Source organism: Rattus norvegicus, chromosome 5 (assembly GCF_021556685.1).
Source record: "Rattus norvegicus strain SHRSP/BbbUtx chromosome 5, alternate assembly SHRSP_T2T, whole genome shotgun sequence".
NCBI classification, from domain to species: Eukaryota; Metazoa; Chordata; class Mammalia; order Rodentia; family Muridae; genus Rattus; species Rattus norvegicus.
Genome location: NC_141538.1, coordinates 63,056,369 through 63,076,608, shown reverse-complemented (window position 1 = coordinate 63,076,608; position 20,240 = coordinate 63,056,369). Strand labels below are relative to the sequence as shown.

The following is a 20,240-nucleotide window of genomic DNA, read 5'->3' as shown; positions in this document are numbered from 1 at the left end:
CGCTTACCCACAGAGTCTGCTCAGCCCCGCTGTAGAGCCTTCATGCAACTGCCAGCCTTCCTTCCCCAAGGACCTTCTCAGGTGCCCTCCCCCCTCTTCCTTCCCCTCCTCCACCTGAGCCTTCATCCCCTTATCTGCAGATGGAGAAGTGTACCCAAGATCTTGGCAACAGCACCAAAGCGGTGAGCTCTGCCATCGCCAAGCTGCTGGGGGAGATTGCCCAGGGCAACGAGAACTATGCAGGTGTGTAGGTATCCAGGGCTGGGAATGGGACGAGGGATGCCGCCTGGAGACGGGGAACTTGTGGGGAAGAGGCTGATAGAGCAAACCTTTCTCTGTGTGCCCAGGTATTGCAGCTCGGGATGTAGCAGGTGGACTAAGGTCACTTGCCCAGGCTGCACGGGGTGTAGCTGCACTGACAACAGATCCTGCAGTGCAGGCCATTGTGCTTGACACAGCCAGTGACGCTCTGGACAAGGCCAGCAGCCTCATTGAGGAGGCAAAGAAAGCATCCGGCCATCCAGGGGACCCGGAGAGCCAGCAAAGGCTTGCCCAGGTCAGTGTTGGGAAGGGGCCCACCCCTTGCTTAGGTCTCTTCACAAGGCCTGCCCAACAGGGCGCACGCTCTTCTACTGCACGTGTTTTCAGTCCAGCTCACAGAAGCATCTGTTAGCCTGAGGCACAAACCTGGCTGAGCAGTGGGTTTGGGATGTTTGTGGGTATTTTGGGATGTGTGATTATTGTCTGTGACCCTAGCCTCAGTTTGTTCAGCTACAGAAGTTCCTTTCTGCCTGTTTTAGTGCCAGGACCTCTGGTTAACTCCTATGTCCCAGAGTAAAAGGGGCTCTCCCAAATCACTCCCTTTGGCAACCCTGTTTCTTTCCCACCTCAGGTGGCTAAAGCAGTGACGCAGGCCCTGAACCGCTGTGTCAGCTGCCTGCCTGGCCAGAGAGATGTGGATAACGCCCTAAGAGCTGTTGGAGATGCCAGCAAGCGACTCCTGAGTGACTCGGTAGGACTGTCTGTCTCATGACCTGTCCTTTGACCCTGCCGTCTGTAGCTTCTTACAAGCCCAGGCTTTGCGCCATCCTCCCTAGCCTGCCTTCCCTTCCTAAACTCTCTTCCCATCATCCCCACTCATCTGTCTGACTTCCCCTCGGACCCTGCAGCTTCCTCCAAGCACCGGGACGTTTCAGGAAGCACAGAGCCGACTGAATGAAGCTGCTGCTGGGTTAAATCAGGCGGCCACAGAGCTGGTGCAGGCCTCCCGAGGAACCCCACAGGACCTGGCTCGGGCCTCAGGTCGATTCGGACAGGACTTCAGCACCTTCCTGGAAGCTGGTGTGGAGATGGCTGGACAGGCCCCGGTACGAAGGGCAGAGGGTCTAGTTGAGAGCAAAGTAGGGTGTTCAGAATCTGGGTCTGCTCCTAGTTCCTTCATCTCTAGTCTAGTAGAACAGAATAATGTATGCCTTCCCTTCAACAGAGCCAGGAGGACCGAGCCCAGGTGGTGTCCAACTTGAAGGGCATATCCATGTCTTCGAGCAAACTTCTTCTGGCTGCTAAGGCCTTGTCCACAGACCCTGCTGCTCCCAACCTCAAGAGTCAGCTGGCTGCAGCTGCCCGGTAAGCTGGACCTGGGAATCTCAGCTCTGGGGACCTATGAGACGGCCAGAGGAGATATTTCATGAGACACCCCCAGCTTAGCAGTAGTAAAACAAAAGAGAAATATATACAACCCCATGCACCCAGGACTCAGTTCCACACTCCCCTTCCCAATCAGGGCAGTGACAGACAGCATCAACCAGCTCATCACCATGTGCACCCAGCAAGCCCCTGGCCAGAAGGAGTGTGACAACGCACTTCGGCAGCTAGAGGTGAGCCTTCGCATGGGAGCTGGGGCGGAGGAGCCGGGGCTGAGGGAGGGTCAGTTGAATGTCATGTTGCTCTCCCTGCACAGACGGTCCGAGAGCTCCTGGAGAACCCAGTGCAGCCCATCAACGACATGTCCTACTTCGGTTGCTTGGACAGTGTCATGGAGAACTCTAAGGTTAGTGGGCCAGGGAGCTCCAGAGAGGCAGGGAGGGAAGGTGACTTAACACTGGTACATTTCTGCTCAGTAGACATGATCAGAACCTCCTGATACCCACTCTTCCTTAGGTCCTAGGTGAAGCCATGACTGGCATCTCCCAGAATGCCAAGAATGGAAATCTGCCAGAGTTTGGAGATGCCATTGCCACAGCCTCCAAGGCTCTCTGCGGCTTCACTGAGGCAGCCGCACAGGTAATGTCCTAAGGTGTACCAGAGAGCAGCTCTTGCTTCCCATGCGTGCTGCTTCTCCCTTTCACGGCTGTCAATCAAGAAGCTAGTGTGAGATGGATCAGGGTCTCCTTCCTGTGGGAGGGCGGTCTCCCTCCTGTGGGGGGGTGCTCTCCTTCCTGTAGGAAGGTGGTCTCTCTCCTGTGGGGGGTGCTCTCCTTCCTGTAGGAGGGCGGCCTCCCTCCTGTGGGGGGGTGCTCTCCTTCCTGTAGGAGGGCGGTCTCCCTCCTGTGGGGGGGTGCTCTCCCTCCTGGGGCATGGTCATCAGAAGCTATCGGAAGCCCAGGTTGCTGGGACTCTGTTTTGATCACACTGACCAGCTGTGAGACTTTTATTAACACTGCTGAGGATTGAGCTAGAGTTCAACTGAGCACTGCGTGCATATGCGCGTGCACGCTCTCTCTCTCTCTCTCTCTCTCTCTCTCTCTCTCTCTCTCTCTCCCTCCCTCCCTCCCTCCCTCCCTCTCCCTCTCTGTACTTTGTTTTGTTCATTCTGTGATCCATAAACACACATACTTCTAATGAACCTCAATAAAAATTGTTTGTTTGAGATGGGGACTTACTACTCCTGGCAAACTCACCATCCCCTTTGTCTCCTCGGCATGGGATTATGGGAAAGCGCCACCATACCCAGCCTATTTGCCTTTTAATTTTCTGAAAAGTTTGGGTCGGTTTAACAAGAGGAAAGTTTGTTTTAGGCAGGTTAACTGTGGTTTCTTATAACTGCTTCTCTCCGCACAGAAGAGAAAGAGAAGTCTGTTCTCTAACCCCATCCCTCCACCACTGTTCACTTCTCCCCAGGCAGCATATCTGGTTGGTGTCTCTGACCCCAATAGCCAAGCTGGACAGCAAGGACTGGTGGAACCCACACAGTTTGCCCGCGCAAACCAGGCAATTCAGATGGCCTGTCAGAGTCTGGGGGAGCCTGGCTGTACCCAGGCCCAGGTAATGCAAGAGGACAGGTACCATGGGCAAGGCTGAGAAAGGACTTCAAGAGGAAAGAGGGATCAGAAGCACCTGTGAGGGAGGAGGAGGCCGGGACACATCCCTCACCTTCCACACAGTGCTTGTTTCTGAGTCTTGATGTACTTCTGCATAACACTGAGGAAACATCTTCTCTAGAGATGCCTGAGCCCCTTCTCCCACTTGTCCCATTTTGATTTCCCTCCATTAATGGATCTATCTGTTGTCCGCTTCTCCCATCTCATGTCCAGTTCATCTTTTTTTTTTCCTTTTCTTTTTTTCGGAGCTGGGGACCGAACCCAGGGCCTTGCGCTTGCTAGGCAAGTGCTCTACCACTGAGCTAAATCCTCAACCCCCCAGTTCATCTTTGAGCACTTTTTTCTCCACACATCCACTTTGCTTCCTATACCAACCTCCGAAGGGTCCATCCTTTGTCTCCCACCTCTGACATGGCTCCCTTAGGTTTGCATTCCTCCCTCCAGCTCTTGTCACAGCGCTTCCACCTCTGTCTCCTCAGGTGTTGTCTGCAGCCACTATTGTGGCCAAGCACACTTCTGCCCTGTGTAACAGCTGTCGCCTGGCTTCCGCTCGGACTGCCAATCCCACTGCCAAGCGCCAGTTTGTACAGTCAGCCAAGGAGGTGGCCAACAGTACAGCCAATCTTGTCAAGACCATCAAGGTTTCGAGTGTTTGAATTTTCAGGTTCCCTGACCCATGCCACCTTCTCTGCCTGAATCTCCTACTCATTTTCTGGGGTCTTTTTCAAGATTCTCTTATCCTTGCCTATCCAGATTCTTCAGTCCTTTGAGCCCTTGTGGGTAGCCTGGGTTCACTTGTGCGCCTGCTTACTTAGTCCTAAGGCTCCCTGTTGGCTTCCAGGCACTAGATGGGGCCTTCACAGAAGAGAACCGGGCCCAGTGCCGAGCGGCCACAGCCCCTCTGCTGGAAGCTGTGGATAACCTGAGTGCCTTTGCATCCAACCCTGAGTTCTCTAGCGTTCCTGCCCAGATCAGCCCTGAGGTAAGGCACTGGGACAGAAACTCCTGACCCACTTCATCTTTGGAAGCTTAAGTCATGAGACCCACCTCTGTCCCACCTCTCTCCTCAGGGCCGAGCTGCCATGGAGCCCATTGTAATCTCTGCTAAGACAATGTTAGAGAGTGCTGGAGGGCTCATCCAGACAGCTCGGGCATTAGCAGTCAATCCACGGGATCCTCCACGTTGGTCGGTGCTAGCTGGCCACTCTCGGACTGTCTCAGATTCCATCAAGAAACTTATTACAAGCATGAGGTACTAAGGGTTAGAAAGCATGCGTGGCTAGGGACAAAACCGTGGCAAATGACTGAGTTGGAATGAGATGGCGCACTGTCAGAGAACATTTACTGCAGATTGGGGGGGGGAGGGGGGATAAATAGCAGCTTGTAAAGAGGTAGTGTTTATGTGGAACCTGTGATGTGTATGCAGAGACAAAGCCCCGGGACAGTTGGAGTGTGAGACAGCCATTGCAGCTCTGAACAGCTGCTTGCGGGACCTGGACCAGGCTTCTCTTGCTGCTGTCAGCCAACAGCTGGCTCCCCGTGAAGGAATCTCCCAAGAGGTGAGGAGAAATGTATTCAAGAGTAGAGATTTCAGGTTCAGGGAAGGGTATGTAGAGGGAGAAGGAGTTCAGAGATATCTTGACAAAGACATCCGAGGGCCGGAATCTTCTGGGGCCAGGTAAGGAGTTAGATACGGAAGGAAGCTTGCGGCTAGGTTGTAACTCAATGATAGTGTGTGAAGCACATCCAGAGCTCCCGGTTCTGTCCCCACTACCATCACATATGCAAACAGTTGGAAGGAAGAATGGGCACTGTTACAGTTACACTCAAAACCGATGTCTGCTTCCTCTCCAGGCTCTGCACACCCAGATGCTCACTGCAGTGCAGGAAATTTCCCATCTCATTGAGCCACTGGCCAGTGCTGCTCGAGCTGAAGCCTCCCAGCTGGGACACAAGGTATGTAAGGAGTCATGTGAGGAGTCTAAGGGCATAGGTTAAGAGTACATGATGCTAAACCCAGTTTCTTGTTTCAGGTGTCCCAAATGGCCCAGTACTTTGAGCCACTCACCCTGGCCGCAGTGGGTGCTGCATCTAAGACCCTGAGCCACCCACAGCAGATGGCACTTCTGGACCAGACGAAAACATTGGCAGAGTCTGCCTTGCAGTTGCTATACACTGCCAAGGAGGCCGGTGGTAACCCTAAGGTAGGACGGGGGCTGGGAGTGGGGAAGGCTTTAGCACAATCTGGAAAAGCAGGAGCTACAGGCTCTTTTCCTCTTGTCCCCATAGCAAGCAGCACACACCCAGGAAGCCCTGGAGGAAGCTGTGCAGATGATGACAGAAGCTGTAGAAGACCTGACAACAACCCTCAACGAAGCAGCTAGTGCTGCAGGGGTCGTTGGTGGCATGGTGGACTCCATCACCCAGGCTATCAACCAGGTTAGAGCCTTGGGTACCTGGGGACACACAGGCTTACCAGAGGGATTCTGGGTACAGAAGCAGTGACTGTGACAGTCTTTCTCTGCTTCATCCTCCTCCCTCAGCTAGATGAAGGACCTATGGGTGAACCAGAAGGTTCGTTCGTAGATTATCAGACAACCATGGTGAGGACAGCCAAGGCCATAGCTGTCACTGTTCAAGAAATGGTAAGTTTGGGACAGAAGGGACTGATTGCCTTGGGAGAGCTGAGCTTGGTCAGAACTTCACTTTTTTCCTTATCACTAGGTAACCAAGTCGAACACCAGCCCTGAAGAGCTGGGCCCTCTTGCCAACCAGCTGACCAGTGACTATGGCCGACTGGCCTCACAAGCCAAGCCTGCAGCTGTGGCTGCTGAGAATGAGGAGGTAACCATGGCGGCCACACTGCCTTCTCTCAGGAGATTGCAGTTCATGGTGCTTCTTCCCATGGCAGCCTCAGGGGTGTCCCACACTCCCTTACTCTAGCTAGTCAGACAGAAGGCAGCACACCATCAAGGCTGCTCCATAAAGGGCAAGCAGGCTGTGTGTAGACATAAAGGATTCAAGCCTTCAGTCACAGGGTGAAAGGGACAGCTCAGGATCCAGAGGCTTCTGGGTTCTGCTTCTCCAGCCTCTGTCAACCCTAGTAAGACCTATGGTACCGCTGCTGGGCCGAGAGTCTCCTGGTGCTTCTGTGTGGCAAATCCACACAGCTTGTCCTTGCTTAAGCTCTTGGCTCTCCTCCCAAGAAAGTGAGTGACTGGATCTAAGTAGGACATGCCTAATCCCCAAACCCTCCGTAAACCCAAACAGGCTCTGGTTCAAATACCCAAACACAAGTGCATCTCCCTCCTCCCCACGGTGCTTAGCACAGTCCTTACCACATGGTGCCTTCTCACTATTGAATGTGTAGGAGGTGACTCCTGCTTGGATATGAAACCAGAAAAGACTGTGTGGGGACTTTTCATAGAGCTCCCTTAGTCTGTGGGACATGGTTCTTTTTAAGCTGTGTTTGTTTATCATTATTAGTGTGTGTGTTTGCAGTGTGTGTGTGAGTGCAGCTGTGCACATGTCATAATGCACGTGTAGAGGTCAGGGGACAACTGGGAAGTCAGTTCTCTCCTTCCACTGTGAGTTCCAGGAACCAAACTCCGGTGGCCAGGCTCACACAAGTGTTTATCCATCCCACTGCTCTAGGTTTTTAAGCATCCTCAGTGGTTCCTCTAGGTGCATTGGAGGCTCCTGAGCACTCTTATAAAATGATCAATGTCCCCTCTGCTATTCACAGATAGGTGCGCATATCAAGCACCGAGTACAGGAGCTGGGCCATGGCTGTTCTGCTCTGGTCACCAAGGCAGGCGCCTTGCAGTGTAGCCCCAGTGATGTCTACACCAAGAAGGAGCTCATAGAGTGCGCCCGCAGAGTATCAGAGAAGGTGACTACTGATCTCCTGGGGCGGCGTGGCTTTCCCATCTCCGTGTACCTCTCCAGCCTGTTTCCTTGTTCTCTCAAGCATAGGCAGCTTTGACTTTCCCTTTCCCTTTGCCTACAGGTCTCCCATGTTCTGGCTGCACTCCAGGCTGGGAATCGTGGTACCCAGGCCTGCATCACAGCAGCCAGTGCTGTGTCTGGTATCATTGCTGACCTTGACACCACCATCATGTTTGCTACTGCTGGCACACTTAACCGTGAGGGTGCCGAAACTTTTGCAGACCACCGGTGAGGAGGGAAGTGCCCAGAGGGAGGCAGGTTGGCATGGGCTGGAAGGTTGGGACTCTGAGGAAAGCTGACTGGTGGGGCCTCCCCAGGGAGGGTATCTTAAAGACAGCAAAGGTTCTTGTGGAGGACACCAAGGTCCTGGTACAAAATGCAGCTGGGAGCCAGGAGAAGTTGGCACAAGCTGCCCAGTCCTCAGTGGCCACCATTACCCGCCTCGCTGATGTAGTCAAGCTTGGTGCAGCCAGCCTAGGAGCTGAGGACCCCGAAACTCAGGTATCTACCTAACATCTCTAATTCTGCCCTAAGCCTCACTTCCTGTTGCCCTTCCCCCCTCACAAAGCAGAGTAACCTCTCCCTCACAGGTGGTGCTGATCAATGCAGTAAAGGACGTAGCCAAGGCCCTGGGAGACCTCATCAGTGCAACGAAGGCTGCAGCGGGCAAAGTTGGGGATGACCCTGCAGTGTGGCAGCTCAAGAACTCTGCTAAGGTTGGAAGCAGTAGGAGCAACAGCAGGAGGAGGGATGGTTAGCGCACTTCCTCCTGCTTCTAAAACATGGTCTCCTCCCCACTCTCTGCTGCCCTCAGGTGATGGTGACTAATGTGACATCGTTGCTCAAGACTGTGAAGGCTGTGGAAGATGAGGCCACCAAAGGCACCCGGGCCCTAGAGGCAACCACAGAGCACATACGTCAGGAACTGGCGGTGAGCACAGCCCGGGGCACTGGGTGATAGACTGTGAGTTGGGCCTCTCCTGCATTCCTCAGCACTCTGCTTGCTTAATACTGTACTTCCCACATGATCCCGTCATGTCTCTGCTGCGCTGCATCCCGGCCAAAAGGCACTACTTAAATTTCAACAGTCTCTCTCCAGTCAGAACCGTGACCAGCACTGCTCTCTATGAGCTTTGATATAGGAATATCTGCAGGGACTTGACCCACAGTGCCTACTCTAGAAAAGCTGTTTGCATCTCACAGAATCAACTAACCAGGACCCCTCGGGGCTCACAGGTTGAACCAGTCTGACCTAGTTCCTCTGTGTACATGCTCTGGTTGTGTAGCTTACTGATCTTTTGGGATTCCTAACAGTTGGGAAGTGGGGGCTGCCTTGGCTCTTTGGCCTGTTTTGGGAGACCCTTTTCCTTCTACTGGGTCACCTCATCCAGCCTCACTGTGAGAATATGTGCCTAGTCTTGCTATAACTTGATATGCCGAATTTGAATTTGGTTGATATCCCTGGGAGGCCCGCCCTCCAGATCTGGAGGAGGGGGAAGTGTAGGGGAGGGACAGGGAGGAGAGGAGGGAGAGGAAACTTCTGTTAAGATGTAATATATGAGAAAAGAAAAAAGAAAAGGAAAAATGCTTTTTGAACACATGGATGTGGAAATTAGACCCTGGCTGTGTTGCCTTCCCATCTTGGACACTGTATAGTCTTTCTTTTTTTCCAACAGGTCTTCTGTTCCCCAGAGCCCCCTGCCAAGACCTCCACCCCTGAAGATTTCATCCGAATGACCAAGGGTATTACTATGGCAACAGCCAAAGCTGTTGCTGCTGGCAATTCCTGTCGGCAGGAAGATGTCATTGCCACAGCCAATCTGAGCCGACGTGCTATTGCAGACATGCTTCGGGCTTGCAAGGTAGAAACGCTGCTGGTGAGGTGGTGAGACCAAGGGGTTCGGGGGCCTGAAGCTCTAAGGCTAATCTGCACTCTGTGGACAGGAAGCAGCTTTCCACCCAGAAGTGGCACCTGATGTGCGGCTTCGAGCCCTACACTTTGGCCGGGAGTGTGCCAATGGCTACCTGGAGCTGCTGGACCACGTGCTGCTGGTAAGGAGGCGCTGCTCCTCATACCCCAACCCAGCCACTCTCACTTCAAACTGTCTGTGGGACCCCACTGTTGTGACGGTCTTCACTCCTCCCACTTACCTCTTCCTCTTCTCTTGTCTTCTTTCCCCTGGCCTCCCCTCTCTACCTTCACCTTCTCATCACTGCTTTTGCTTGTCAGCCGGTGAGTGGCACACCACCCTTCACTGTGTGGCGCATGGTGCACCGTGTGTGCCTGAACAGGCTGAAGTGGAAAGGGCGTGCGGTGCTGTGCTCTAGCGACTGGGGTCGGGAGCATGGGCTGCCCTGTTTGACAGATGAGTGTGAAACCTAGACCTGACACTCTGTGTCATGAGCTCTGTCCCCACACAGACCCTCCAGAAGCCAAACCCAGAACTAAAGCAGCAGCTGACAGGACACTCAAAGCGAGTTGCTGGCTCGGTGACTGAGCTTATCCAAGCTGCTGAAGCCATGAAAGGTAAGAGACAGCGAGGGAAGACAAATTCTTGTCAGGGTACGGTCTCTGCTTCCTGGTTGGCTGTGAGCTAGCCTGTGTCTCCAGTCCTCATGGGTGAGGTGAGGCTAAACCAACTCCCCAGTGCCCCCACCTCCCTGCCCTGCCTCAGCCTCCTCTCCTGTCTCCTTCCCACAGGAACAGAGTGGGTGGACCCCGAGGACCCTACTGTTATTGCCGAGAACGAGCTTCTGGGAGCCGCAGCTGCCATTGAGGCTGCGGCCAAAAAGCTAGAGCAACTGAAGCCCCGGGCCAAGCCCAAGGTCAGGGCTGCTCCCTCCCTTTCACCTGTCACAGGGCCGAGAGGTCTCCACCTTTGTCCCTTTTCTCTCTGCCTCCCCCACTCCCCACCGCTCTGTAACCTTCTCCCTACAGGAGGCAGATGAGTCCTTGAACTTTGAGGAGCAAATCCTGGAAGCTGCCAAGTCCATCGCCGCAGCCACCAGTGCACTAGTAAAGGCGGCCTCAGCAGCCCAGAGGGAGCTGGTGGCTCAGGGAAAGGTCAGTACCTTAGCGCCAGAAGAACAGGACAAGGCGCTCTGAAGTAAGGACGGCCTAGGTCTAAGGGAACTCACTTCTTCCTCCTGCAGGTGGGCGCCATTCCAGCCAATGCACTGGACGATGGGCAGTGGTCGCAGGGCCTCATTTCCGCTGTGAGTGTAACACCGACTGTGTCTTTCTGAGTTGGGTAGACCCGGAGGCTGGAGTAGAATGGACCAAAGCGGGAGGCATATTCTTACCTTAACTCTTTGTCCCCACTAGGCCCGTATGGTGGCTGCGGCCACCAACAATCTGTGTGAAGCAGCCAATGCAGCTGTCCAGGGCCATGCTAGCCAGGAGAAACTCATTTCTTCAGCCAAGCAAGTAGCTGCCTCCACAGCCCAGCTCCTGGTCGCTTGCAAGGTCAAAGCAGATCAGGACTCAGAGGCAATGAAGAGGCTTCAGGTAAGAAAGTGATGACCCGGGATTGGGGATTTGGCTCAGTGGCAGAGCGCTTGCCTAGGAAGCGCAAGGCCCTGGGTTCGGTCCCCAGCTCTGAAAAAAAGAACCAAAAAAAAAAAAGAAAGTGATGACCCACTGTCCTGTCTGCCGCACTGCTTTAAACTGCCGTGCTGAGGTCTTCTCATCTCTTGACACTAACGGTAAATACCTTAACGAGCAGTTTAAGGGAGAAAGTGTTTGGCTCACAATTCTGGGTTGTAGACCATCAATGCTGGGAACTCAAGGTAGCAAAACTTGAGGCAGCTCATTAAATTGCATTCACAGGCAAGAGCGAGAGCCATGAGTTCCTGGCTTCATGCTAGTGTTCAGCTTTTCCCAGTCATAGAATCCAGAGTCCCCTGCCCAAGCAGTAGTGCTGCCCACAGGTGATAGTTCTGCCCCCTTAGTTAATGCTGTCAAGACAGTTCTCACAGGTACAACCACAGGCCAACCTAATCCAGTCGGGTGTCCTAGGCTGTGGAAGGTTGATGGTTAGCACTGTGTACCCGTGATAACGGTCTCTGAACTAGAACCCTGAGTTCTCAGGAGTTGCTGTTGGCTCTCTCGGCAGGCTGCTGGCAATGCAGTGAAGAGGGCTTCAGATAACCTGGTAAAGGCGGCCCAGAAAGCTGCAGCCTTCGAAGACCAGGAGAATGAGACGGTGGTGGTGAAGGAGAAAATGGTTGGGGGCATTGCCCAGGTGAGCCTCCCAGAGGACACTTTTGGGGACACTGTTGCCTGCACTATCCCCCTGCCTCTGCCCCTAATGCACATCTTCCTGAGTCCCTCGGCCCTCCATCCCTCAGATTATCGCAGCACAGGAAGAGATGCTTCGGAAGGAACGAGAGCTGGAAGAGGCTCGGAAAAAGCTTGCCCAGATCCGGCAGCAGCAGTACAAGTTCTTGCCTTCAGAGCTTCGAGACGAGCACTGAGGAAACCCCTGTATTTAATGCAGACCCAGCCCAGAGACTGTGCCTGCCACTACCAAAGCCTTCTGGGCTGCTCAGGGCCCAAGCTGCCAACCCCAGCACTCCCCAAAGTGCCTGCCAAACCCCGGGCCTGGTCCTGCCCAGTCCCACTGCAAGCCGTGTCCTCTCCCTGACTCCAAGTGCCTTCGCACCCTAGGGCCCCAAGTGCCTGTCCCCTCCAGAGTATTAACGCTCCAAGAGTATTATTAACGCTGCCATACCTCAGTTTTACCCTGCCAGGGCTCCAGCTGCTCCAACCTGCCAGCAGCTTCCAGCCAATCCCCACAGCCACAGCAGCTCAACTCATCCCTTTTTGATACTCTATCCCTGCCCCAGCTACCTGTGGAGCCTGAGGGTTACAAACCCAACAGGTCAAGCTCCAATAAAGGTGACTCTATGGCTACAGCCTGGCTTTGTGAGGAGGTGGGAGATCTTCCTCAGGGGCACTGGGGTGAGTTGCTGAGAGCAGGCTGCCCATCAGCACCTTCTGCCTGCACCCACGAGTCAGTCACCCTACTTGGGAAGCTGCCTGCAAAGCCGCTTTCCATTGTCCCATCTCACTGGCCACACTTAAGCTCCATGTGCCCTGGGACAGCACCTGTCGCTGTTCTCTGTGGCTAGCAGTACACTTTATTCTTCATAACCAGGAGAGAGTACATAAAAAGAGTGCAGATGTAGTCCGTGGCCAAATTCCATTTTTCAAAAGCAACTGTACCTAAAATAATAGGACTAAAGGACCGGAGAGAGCTCAGCAGCACTGGCTGCTCTTGCAGAGGATACGGTTCCGTTCCCTGCACCCACACAGCAGCTCACAACTACTCCATTTCCAGGGAACTCAGTGCCCACTTCTGACCTTGTGCTCCTTCACATAAACTCACTTAGACACATACACATTAAGTAAAGGAAAGCTGGAATATAAATGCCCACTTCTGGCTCCTAGAGTACACACAGATCCTTTTTTAAAAAATTGTGTGAGGGGTTGGGGATTTAGCTCAGTGGTAGAGCGCTTGCCTAGCAAGCACAAGGCCCTGGGTTCGGTCCCCAGCTCCGAAAAAAAGAAAAAAAAATTGTGTGTGTGTGTGTATGTCTGTGTGCATACGCATGCACTTGTATGGGTAAGATTAGCTGATGCAGTTATCAAGCAAAAAATCCAGATTCTGGCTTCTCCGTTGGTATAATTGTTGATTGGGTTGGAGTATGTTTGTTAAAAAACAGGTGAACTTGATCATGTCTGAGACTTTCTAGTTAGAGGGGCAGAGCGCCGCCTAGAGGCCAGGCAAGACTTGGTTACTGATTATAGCTGCCTGACTTACCTGGAGGTTCCAGGGAGGAAGCTAGTCAAGGAGGTATATACACAGTCTCCCGCTTTTCTCTGCACTCACTACCTCTGCTCAAAGCATGACAGTCCTCTTATGTTAGGAGTGTTTTTATGTGTGAGGTTTGTTTGTCCCGCTGCCCAGCGTATTTCAGTATTTCTCCCTCCAAGTAGAAAACACCTCTCATATGCTGCTGCTCTGGGTACCCATCACCATCAGCTCCCTCCCCAGTAAAGTGGATGGAAGCCCATTAGGGACAGTGCCAACTTGCTACCATCACTCCTGTCCCCCGTGATTCATTCATTCAATATTTACTAAGCCAGGCCTGTGCTAAGCACTGGGAAATCAAGATGCATTATCACTTCTCTGACGCACAGACTGGTCACTCCACTGCACACTGCTGCGGGCCCTGGATCCCAGATTCAATGTCATAATACTGTGACTCAAGGGCCTTGGAGATCAAGTCTCTCCCACATGGACGGACCGTAATCTAGACTGAGCTCCAGCTACAAGCCCAGGACAGCTGCTCGCTCCAGCCAGCACTTCCTGGTGGTGTTCTCAGGAAGAACCACAAATTGTGCATTTCCACAGCTATAGCTTGGAGACCTGGGGGCATGCTCCAGCTGTTCTCAGTGAGGGCCACTCTCTAGAGACTCTCCAAGACCCTTTGAGCTATCCAGATGTCAACATTAGTTTCATAATGAAGCTCTGAAAAGAACTTCCGTTTTCACAGTCTTCGCCATCACACAGCACAAAACCACTATTGAGTAAAGCCATCTCAGCACAGAACAAGGCAATGTCCCCAAATCACACCAATGGTCATGTAAGACATAAATGCAACTTCATTTAAGAAGATGACTTTGGCTGGCCCAAAACACATAAAGATCCACCTGCCTCTGCCACCGGAGTGCTGGGATTAATGATGTGAACTGCCACATCCTTATTTAAGAGTTCGGGCTGGAGAGATGGCTCAGTGGTTAAGAGCCCCGACTGCTCTTCCAGAGGTCCTGAGTTCAATTCCCAGCAACCACATGGTGGCTCACAACCATCTGTAAAGAGATCTGATGCCCTCTTCTGGTGTATCTGAAGACATTAATAAATGAATAAATCTTAAAAAAAAAAAAAAAAGAGTTCTTGAGCCGAGCAGTGGCAACACACCTTTAATTCCAGCACTCAGGAGGCAGAGGCAGGCAGACCTCTGTGAGTTCGAGGCCAGCCTGTTCTACAGAGCAAAGTTCCAGGACAGCCAGGGCTACACAGAGAAGTCTCATCTTGGAAAAAGAAAAGTTCTTGAGTACTGTAGACATGTTGACACTCTCTGGAATTCCAGTATGAGGCAGAAGAGTCAAGAGTCCAAAGCCAACATAAACTATATACCATATGAGACCTTCCCTCAGAAGAAAGGAGTCCTGAATACATTATAAAAACTGATTTTGGGGCTGGGGATTTAGCTCAGTGGTAGAGCGCTTACCTAGGAAGCGCAAGGCCCTGGGTTCGGTCCCCAGCTCCGAAAAAAAAAAAAAAAAAAAAAAAAAAAAAAAAAAAAAAAAAGAAAGAAAAACTGATTTTACTGTCTTCTAGATTTTTGGTGTTTATGCACTTAATGTGTATAAATGTTGTATGTGCATGCATGCATGTACATGTACATAACAGAAGTATGTGCATGTGAGGGGCCAGAGGACATTAAGTGTTCTGCCCTATTCCTCTCCATCTTATCCCCCAGAGACTGACTCTGTCACTGATCCTGGCCTAGGATGGTATCTCCACCACTCACAATGCTGGGCTTAACGGTGCATTGAAGGGCTGGCCACACCTAGATTTTTATGTTGGTGCTGGAATATGAATGCCAAACCTCACGCTGGTTCTGTGAGTTCTTACCCACTAAGCCATCACTCCATTCTCAGGGATGGGGAGATGCCTCAAACCTGAAGACCTGAATTTGGGATCTGTAGACACCCAGAGCTGGATGTGTGTACCCTATTGCTGGGAGGGGCTGTCAGGTACTAAGGCCTCAGTGGCCGGCCAGCCTAGCCTAACCGGCAAGCTTCTCACTCATTGCAAGATCCTGTCTTGAAAATAAAATGCGCAATAGAAATAAGGTAGAGGGCAGTAAGTGAAGACACCTGGCGTCCACCTCCAGCTCCACACTCCATGCACAGGCGAGGACACACATCCGGATAAGCAGGGTCGCTTAGGAGATCATGAAACCCAGGCTGCCCTGGCCCTCACTGTAGAGCCAAGGATGACTGTGAATTTGATGTTCTCCATTTTTAAAGTACTGGGGTTAAAGTGCTGTGTAGCATCGTACCCTGTTTATTTGGTTCTGGAGATTGAACTCAATGCCTCCTGCTTCACGCATGATAGTCAAGTACTCTGCCAAGTGAACTACATCTTCAGCCCTGAATCATGCTTGTTTTTGTTTTTTTAAGAAGGGTCTCACTATGTGGCTCTGGGTTGACTGCAACTTGCTATGTATATCATGCTGGCCTTGAACTCCTAGAGATCCACCGGCCTCTCCCTTTCAGGCGCTGAAGACTTTTATTTGACGTTTATGTGCATTTACCCACATGTGCTGCACTTCAGTGTATACATGTGCACACTTCACATGTGTGAAGTACCTGCATAGGTCAGAAGAGGGCGCTGTGTTCTCTGGAACTGAAGTTACAGGCAATGGTGAGCCCTTATGGGAACCAAACCTGAGTCCTTTACAAGAGCAGCAAGTGCTCTTAACTGAGGAGCCAGCTCTCCAGCCCTGAATCTTAAATTATTTTCTCCCCTTAAATTTTCTTTTTTTTTTAAATTTATTTATTATATATGAGTACACTGTAGCTGCCTTCAGACACACCAGAAGAGGGCATCAGATCTCATTACAGATGGTTGTGAGCCACCATGTGGTTGCTGGGATTTGAACTCAGGACTCTGGAAGAGCAGTCGGTGCTCTTAACCGCTGAGCCATCTCTCCAGCCCCCCCCCCCTAAACTTTCTATGTGCATTGCTGGTGTTTGCTTGCATGTATGTCTATGTAAGGAAGTCAGATCCTGGAACCAGAGTTATAGACAGTCGTGAGCTGCCATGTGGGTGCTGGGAATTGAACCTAAGTCCTTTGGAATTGTAGCCAGGACTTTTAACCACTTAGCTAGCTCTCCAGTCCCTGGATCTTAATTTGTAAACAAAGACTTTTCTTTTCTCTGTGTGTGTGTTATTGTTGTTATAGTCATTTGAAACACGGTCTCATGTAGACCAGGCTGGCCTCAAATTCACTATGTAACCAAGGCTGGCCTTGAACTCCTCAACTTTCTGTCTCTACTTTCCAAGTGCTAGAATTATGACCACACTAACTACTCCTTTTCTGCAATCATTCTGATAAACTCTGAAATATGCTCGGAGCAGTTCTACATACTGAAGTGATGGCTTTCCTGAGAAAAAGCAGCCCACTTTTAAGTGATCCATTTGGTCTGATCATGAGTAAGTGTGTGTGTAATAGCATGTTTACTTGAGTATCTGACAAAGTGTGGCTCTCGGACTTGGAGAACTGGTAGACCTGTTCTCAAAAAAAATCTGACAGTATTTGTTACCAATTATACAATTCAAAATTTCAAGTGAAAATTCTAATTTTGAGTAACTTTTCTCTGACACTATGACTTCACAGCTTACCCAAACTTAAAACATATTTGTATACTCTCCAATGAAACAAGTCAAGATATTAAAGAATGTGATATTTTGATATAGTACATTTATTGAGATGTGTCAACATTTGGAACATATGTGTGGCTCAATGAATCAGTATTTTCCAAATGACCAATTAATGACATAACAAAATTATGTATGAGTAAATGATTACCTAAAAAGACAGGATAAGAAGTTCAAGGTGGACATGGTGGCACACGCCTTTGGTCCCAGGCAGAGAAAGGTAGCAAAGAGTTCCAGGCTAGCCCAGTCTACATAGCAAGTTCCAGGTTATCCAGGGCTACATAGAGAGACCCTGCCTTAAAAATAGACAGACAGGGGGTTGGGGATTTAGCTCAGTGGTAGAGCGCTTGCCTAGCAAGCGCAAGGCCCTGGGTTTGGTCCTCAGCTCCAAAAAAAGAAAAAAAAAGACAGACAGACAGACAGACAGACAGACACAAAATTCAAGACCAGCCAGTGTAGGTAGACCCATGAGACCCTGTCCCAACCTTTTCCCAGATAACGAAAATATAATAATTTCTTGCCAAGTGGTGGTGGTGCATACTTTTAATCTCAGCACTTGGGAGGCAGAGGTAGGCAGATATACGTGAGTTTGAGGCCAGCCTGGTCTACAGAGTAAGTTCCAGGACAGCCAGGGCTACATAGAAAAACCCTGTCTCAAAACAAAACAAAACAAAACAAAACAAATATATGTACATTTGCCAAGCTTCACTAATTTGAGGAAGGAGGATATACTTGTTTAACTCAAGTGTTATTTATATTAACATGATAGTGTGTAATGGGTGTGTGTGTGTGTGTGTGTGTGTGTGTGTGTGTGTCTTTTGTCTGAGATATGTCTAACTATAGTCCAGATTGGCCTCAATCTGGATGTGTAGTAGAAGGTAATCTAGAACTTTCGGTCCTCGAATCCCCATCTCCTGAGTGCTGGGATTACAGACTTGAACCGCCCTGATTAGTACATGCTGTGCTAGGGTGGAACCTAGAGTCTGGTGCATGTTAGGCCAAGCTGCATCTCTGGCTTTAACTTCTGTGATTTTTAATGAATTCATAAATATCATTATATTTCCTGGGCTTCCAGCATAATACAGTAACATCCACTTTAATGAAAGCTATTGAGGAATCTTCAATAAGAGCATAAGGAGGTCTAATACCAAAAATATTTGAGAAGTTCAGCACTAGGCTGTCTTGTTCTCTAAATTCTCCATATTAATTGTTACATTAACAATTAATACACACACACACATCTGCCAAATGTTTATCACTGAGGACTCACCGAGAATAATAGATCTTTCTCTGCAGGCCCCACAAGACAAACAGGTATGAGCATTTGGAGGAGGAGACTGGGCTGAGAAAGCTCGCACAGGAAAACAAGCACCTAGTAGATGGGAGGGCCAGGAGCGAAGCAGCCAAGGAAGACTTCCCAGAAGAGCTGACACTTGATCTGAGCCTTAAAGGCCACTAGGAATTAGCTTCGGGGAAGGGTGTTTTAGAGAGAAGGAACAGAATGCATAAAATGTGGACGCTGTTAAGAAAGGTATGGGTGGCTATTTCCAGCCCTTGTCCATTGCTCAGTATGAATGTAAGTCTGAGTATAGGAATGAGGCTGGGAACTGTAGATGAGGCTAACGAAGTAGGCAGGGACCCAAACAAGAGTGTTCTACCATATTTAGAAATATGAGTGCGTTTCTTCTTCTTTTTTTTAATCTTGAAGGCACAAAAGGAATAGGGAGGGGACACATGGAAAATTAGAGGATTTTCTATTCCACTAAGTTAAAAAAAAAAAAAACAGCACACACGCGGGCGCGCACGCAGGCGAACACACACACACACACACACACACACACACACACACACACACACTAATTTTGGCAACAAAAGCCAGGCGAATTAGAGAACCAGGAACAAGGAAGGCCATGGCCCCGCCGGCCAACCCAGAACGTGACAGGAACTGTGCAAGAAAAACAAGCCCAGAGCCCACATCGACTTCAGGGAGCCATCTGATTAGTGACTAGAAGGATCTCCAGGGGCTTGTGTGTATGAAAAGCGAAGGGAGGGGGAGAAAGCTAAACCCTAGCTGTCTAGCACAGTCTTATTGGATGGATGAAACATCTTTGTGTTGCACTGAGTTTAGGGAACACACAGCAGTGGGCTAGAGTCAACGGAGAGGTCAAGTCAGACGTGCTCTAGTCACTGTGGGTCTAGTTCGTAGACAGCGAACCAGATGGGGATTCGCTCCACGTCCCCTTCACACCGCCAGTCCCCCTTTCCCAGGATTCCCATGCTGGTTCCCAGCCCACCAGCCAATCTAAGGCCTCCAAACCCCTCTGCATCCGCTGGTCCGGGAGAGATGCCTCTCCCCACCCCCCCAACCCCCATCTGCCTGGGACGCCGCAGCGCTCCCTTCCCTCGCCTACCCAAGAGAGCCCCGCCACCTTCGCCCAGCTCCACAGCTGTTTGTAGGAAGCCTCGGAGGAGGGGACCTCTTACCGCCCACTCCCTGCTCCCTATGCCTGGTGGCTGCGTAATTCTTCCCCGCTTTGCCTTAGGCTCTCCGTGGCCCGGCCCCGCCCCCCACGGGAAACATCCCAAAAAAGGGAAGAAAAGAAAATTTGGAGTCAAACTAGCCCGTTGGGGAAGACCGCCGAGTCCGCTGGGAGAAAGGAGGAGGAGAGCGGGCGCTAGGGAAAGACAGAGAGACGAAAGGGGGAGCAGTCAGAGCCCGAGGGGGCGGGAGCGCCTTGTCCCGGGTGGGAGTGGGGGTGGGGAGAGCGCCCTGGCCAGCCCGGCCTCAGCCTCGTGGAAAATATGCGGGGCACGTGGGGGGCGGGGCGGGCAGGCGCTGAGGACCTGGCTTTAGGCACTGAGACTGGGAAGGAACACTAGGTTAATAGATGCCAGGCCCGCCCTCGGGGGCAACAGTCCTCCTGCCTCAGTTTCCCCAAGCACACGAAAAGACGTAGAAAGACTTTGCCACCACCTCCACGTCCGTAGCGCAAACCTGGAGTCTGGGACCCGGGGTAAACTGAGGCACTCGAGGCGTGCAGGAGATCCGCCTCCCAAGAGACATTTAATCTGGGGGGATTTACAGGAAACTTCTAAATTAAGGGTAGCGGCTGCTGCTAGCTGAGGGAGGGCACGCGGTCTCTGTGCCCAGGCAGCTGCCGTGAGCTCACGCCCTGAAATAGCCCCGGGGGCCCCAGCCGCAGCTGCCGCTGGGCCCGCCTGTCACTCAGAGGAAGCGCTGAGCCCCCGGCCCAAGGGTCTTGTAGCCTCTGCTGACCAAGGTTTTTACAGCCCGCAGTGAGCCAGTTTTGCTTCCGACGGCTGGCTGGGGAAGAAGGAGGCGGGGCCGGGATCCGAGGGGGCGGACCCGAGGGGTGGGCGCAAAGGGCGGCCGCGCCCCAAGACCGGGCAGTGCGTCTGCCCCTACAAGGTTTGGGCCTTGGTGGGGGAGGGT

The 20,240-nt window shown here is 51.6% G+C and overlaps 1 protein-coding gene across 6 annotated transcripts in view; it reads left to right on the top strand.

Moving 5' to 3' along the window:
* Tln1 (talin 1) overlaps positions 1-12,185 on the top strand; it is a 29,858-nt gene extending 17,673 nt beyond the window's left edge. For 5 of the 6 annotated variants that reach the window (XM_087549210.1, XM_087549212.1, XM_087549213.1 and 2 more), the window contains 32 exons: positions 141-243; positions 348-556; positions 893-1,012; positions 1,170-1,367; positions 1,487-1,626; positions 1,784-1,877; positions 1,961-2,050; positions 2,161-2,283; positions 3,121-3,264; positions 3,800-3,961; positions 4,162-4,302; positions 4,391-4,572; positions 4,747-4,879; positions 5,175-5,276; positions 5,354-5,524; positions 5,610-5,759; positions 5,864-5,965; positions 6,045-6,164; positions 7,066-7,212; positions 7,330-7,496; positions 7,586-7,769; positions 7,859-7,984; positions 8,083-8,199; positions 8,945-9,130; positions 9,213-9,320; positions 9,690-9,795; positions 9,970-10,094; positions 10,207-10,332; positions 10,422-10,484; positions 10,594-10,776; positions 11,384-11,512; positions 11,619-12,185. In XM_087549210.1, coding sequence (XP_087405336.1) covers positions 141-243; positions 348-556; positions 893-1,012; positions 1,170-1,367; positions 1,487-1,626; positions 1,784-1,877; positions 1,961-2,050; positions 2,161-2,283; positions 3,121-3,264; positions 3,800-3,961; positions 4,162-4,302; positions 4,391-4,572; positions 4,747-4,879; positions 5,175-5,276; positions 5,354-5,524; positions 5,610-5,759; positions 5,864-5,965; positions 6,045-6,164; positions 7,066-7,212; positions 7,330-7,496; positions 7,586-7,769; positions 7,859-7,984; positions 8,083-8,199; positions 8,945-9,130; positions 9,213-9,320; positions 9,690-9,795; positions 9,970-10,094; positions 10,207-10,332; positions 10,422-10,484; positions 10,594-10,776; positions 11,384-11,512; positions 11,619-11,744 — 4,377 coding nt within the window. In that variant the 3' untranslated portion in view covers positions 11,745-12,185. 6 annotated transcript variants of the gene reach the window in all.
* The last annotated feature ends 8,055 nt before the right edge of the window (positions 12,186-20,240 follow it).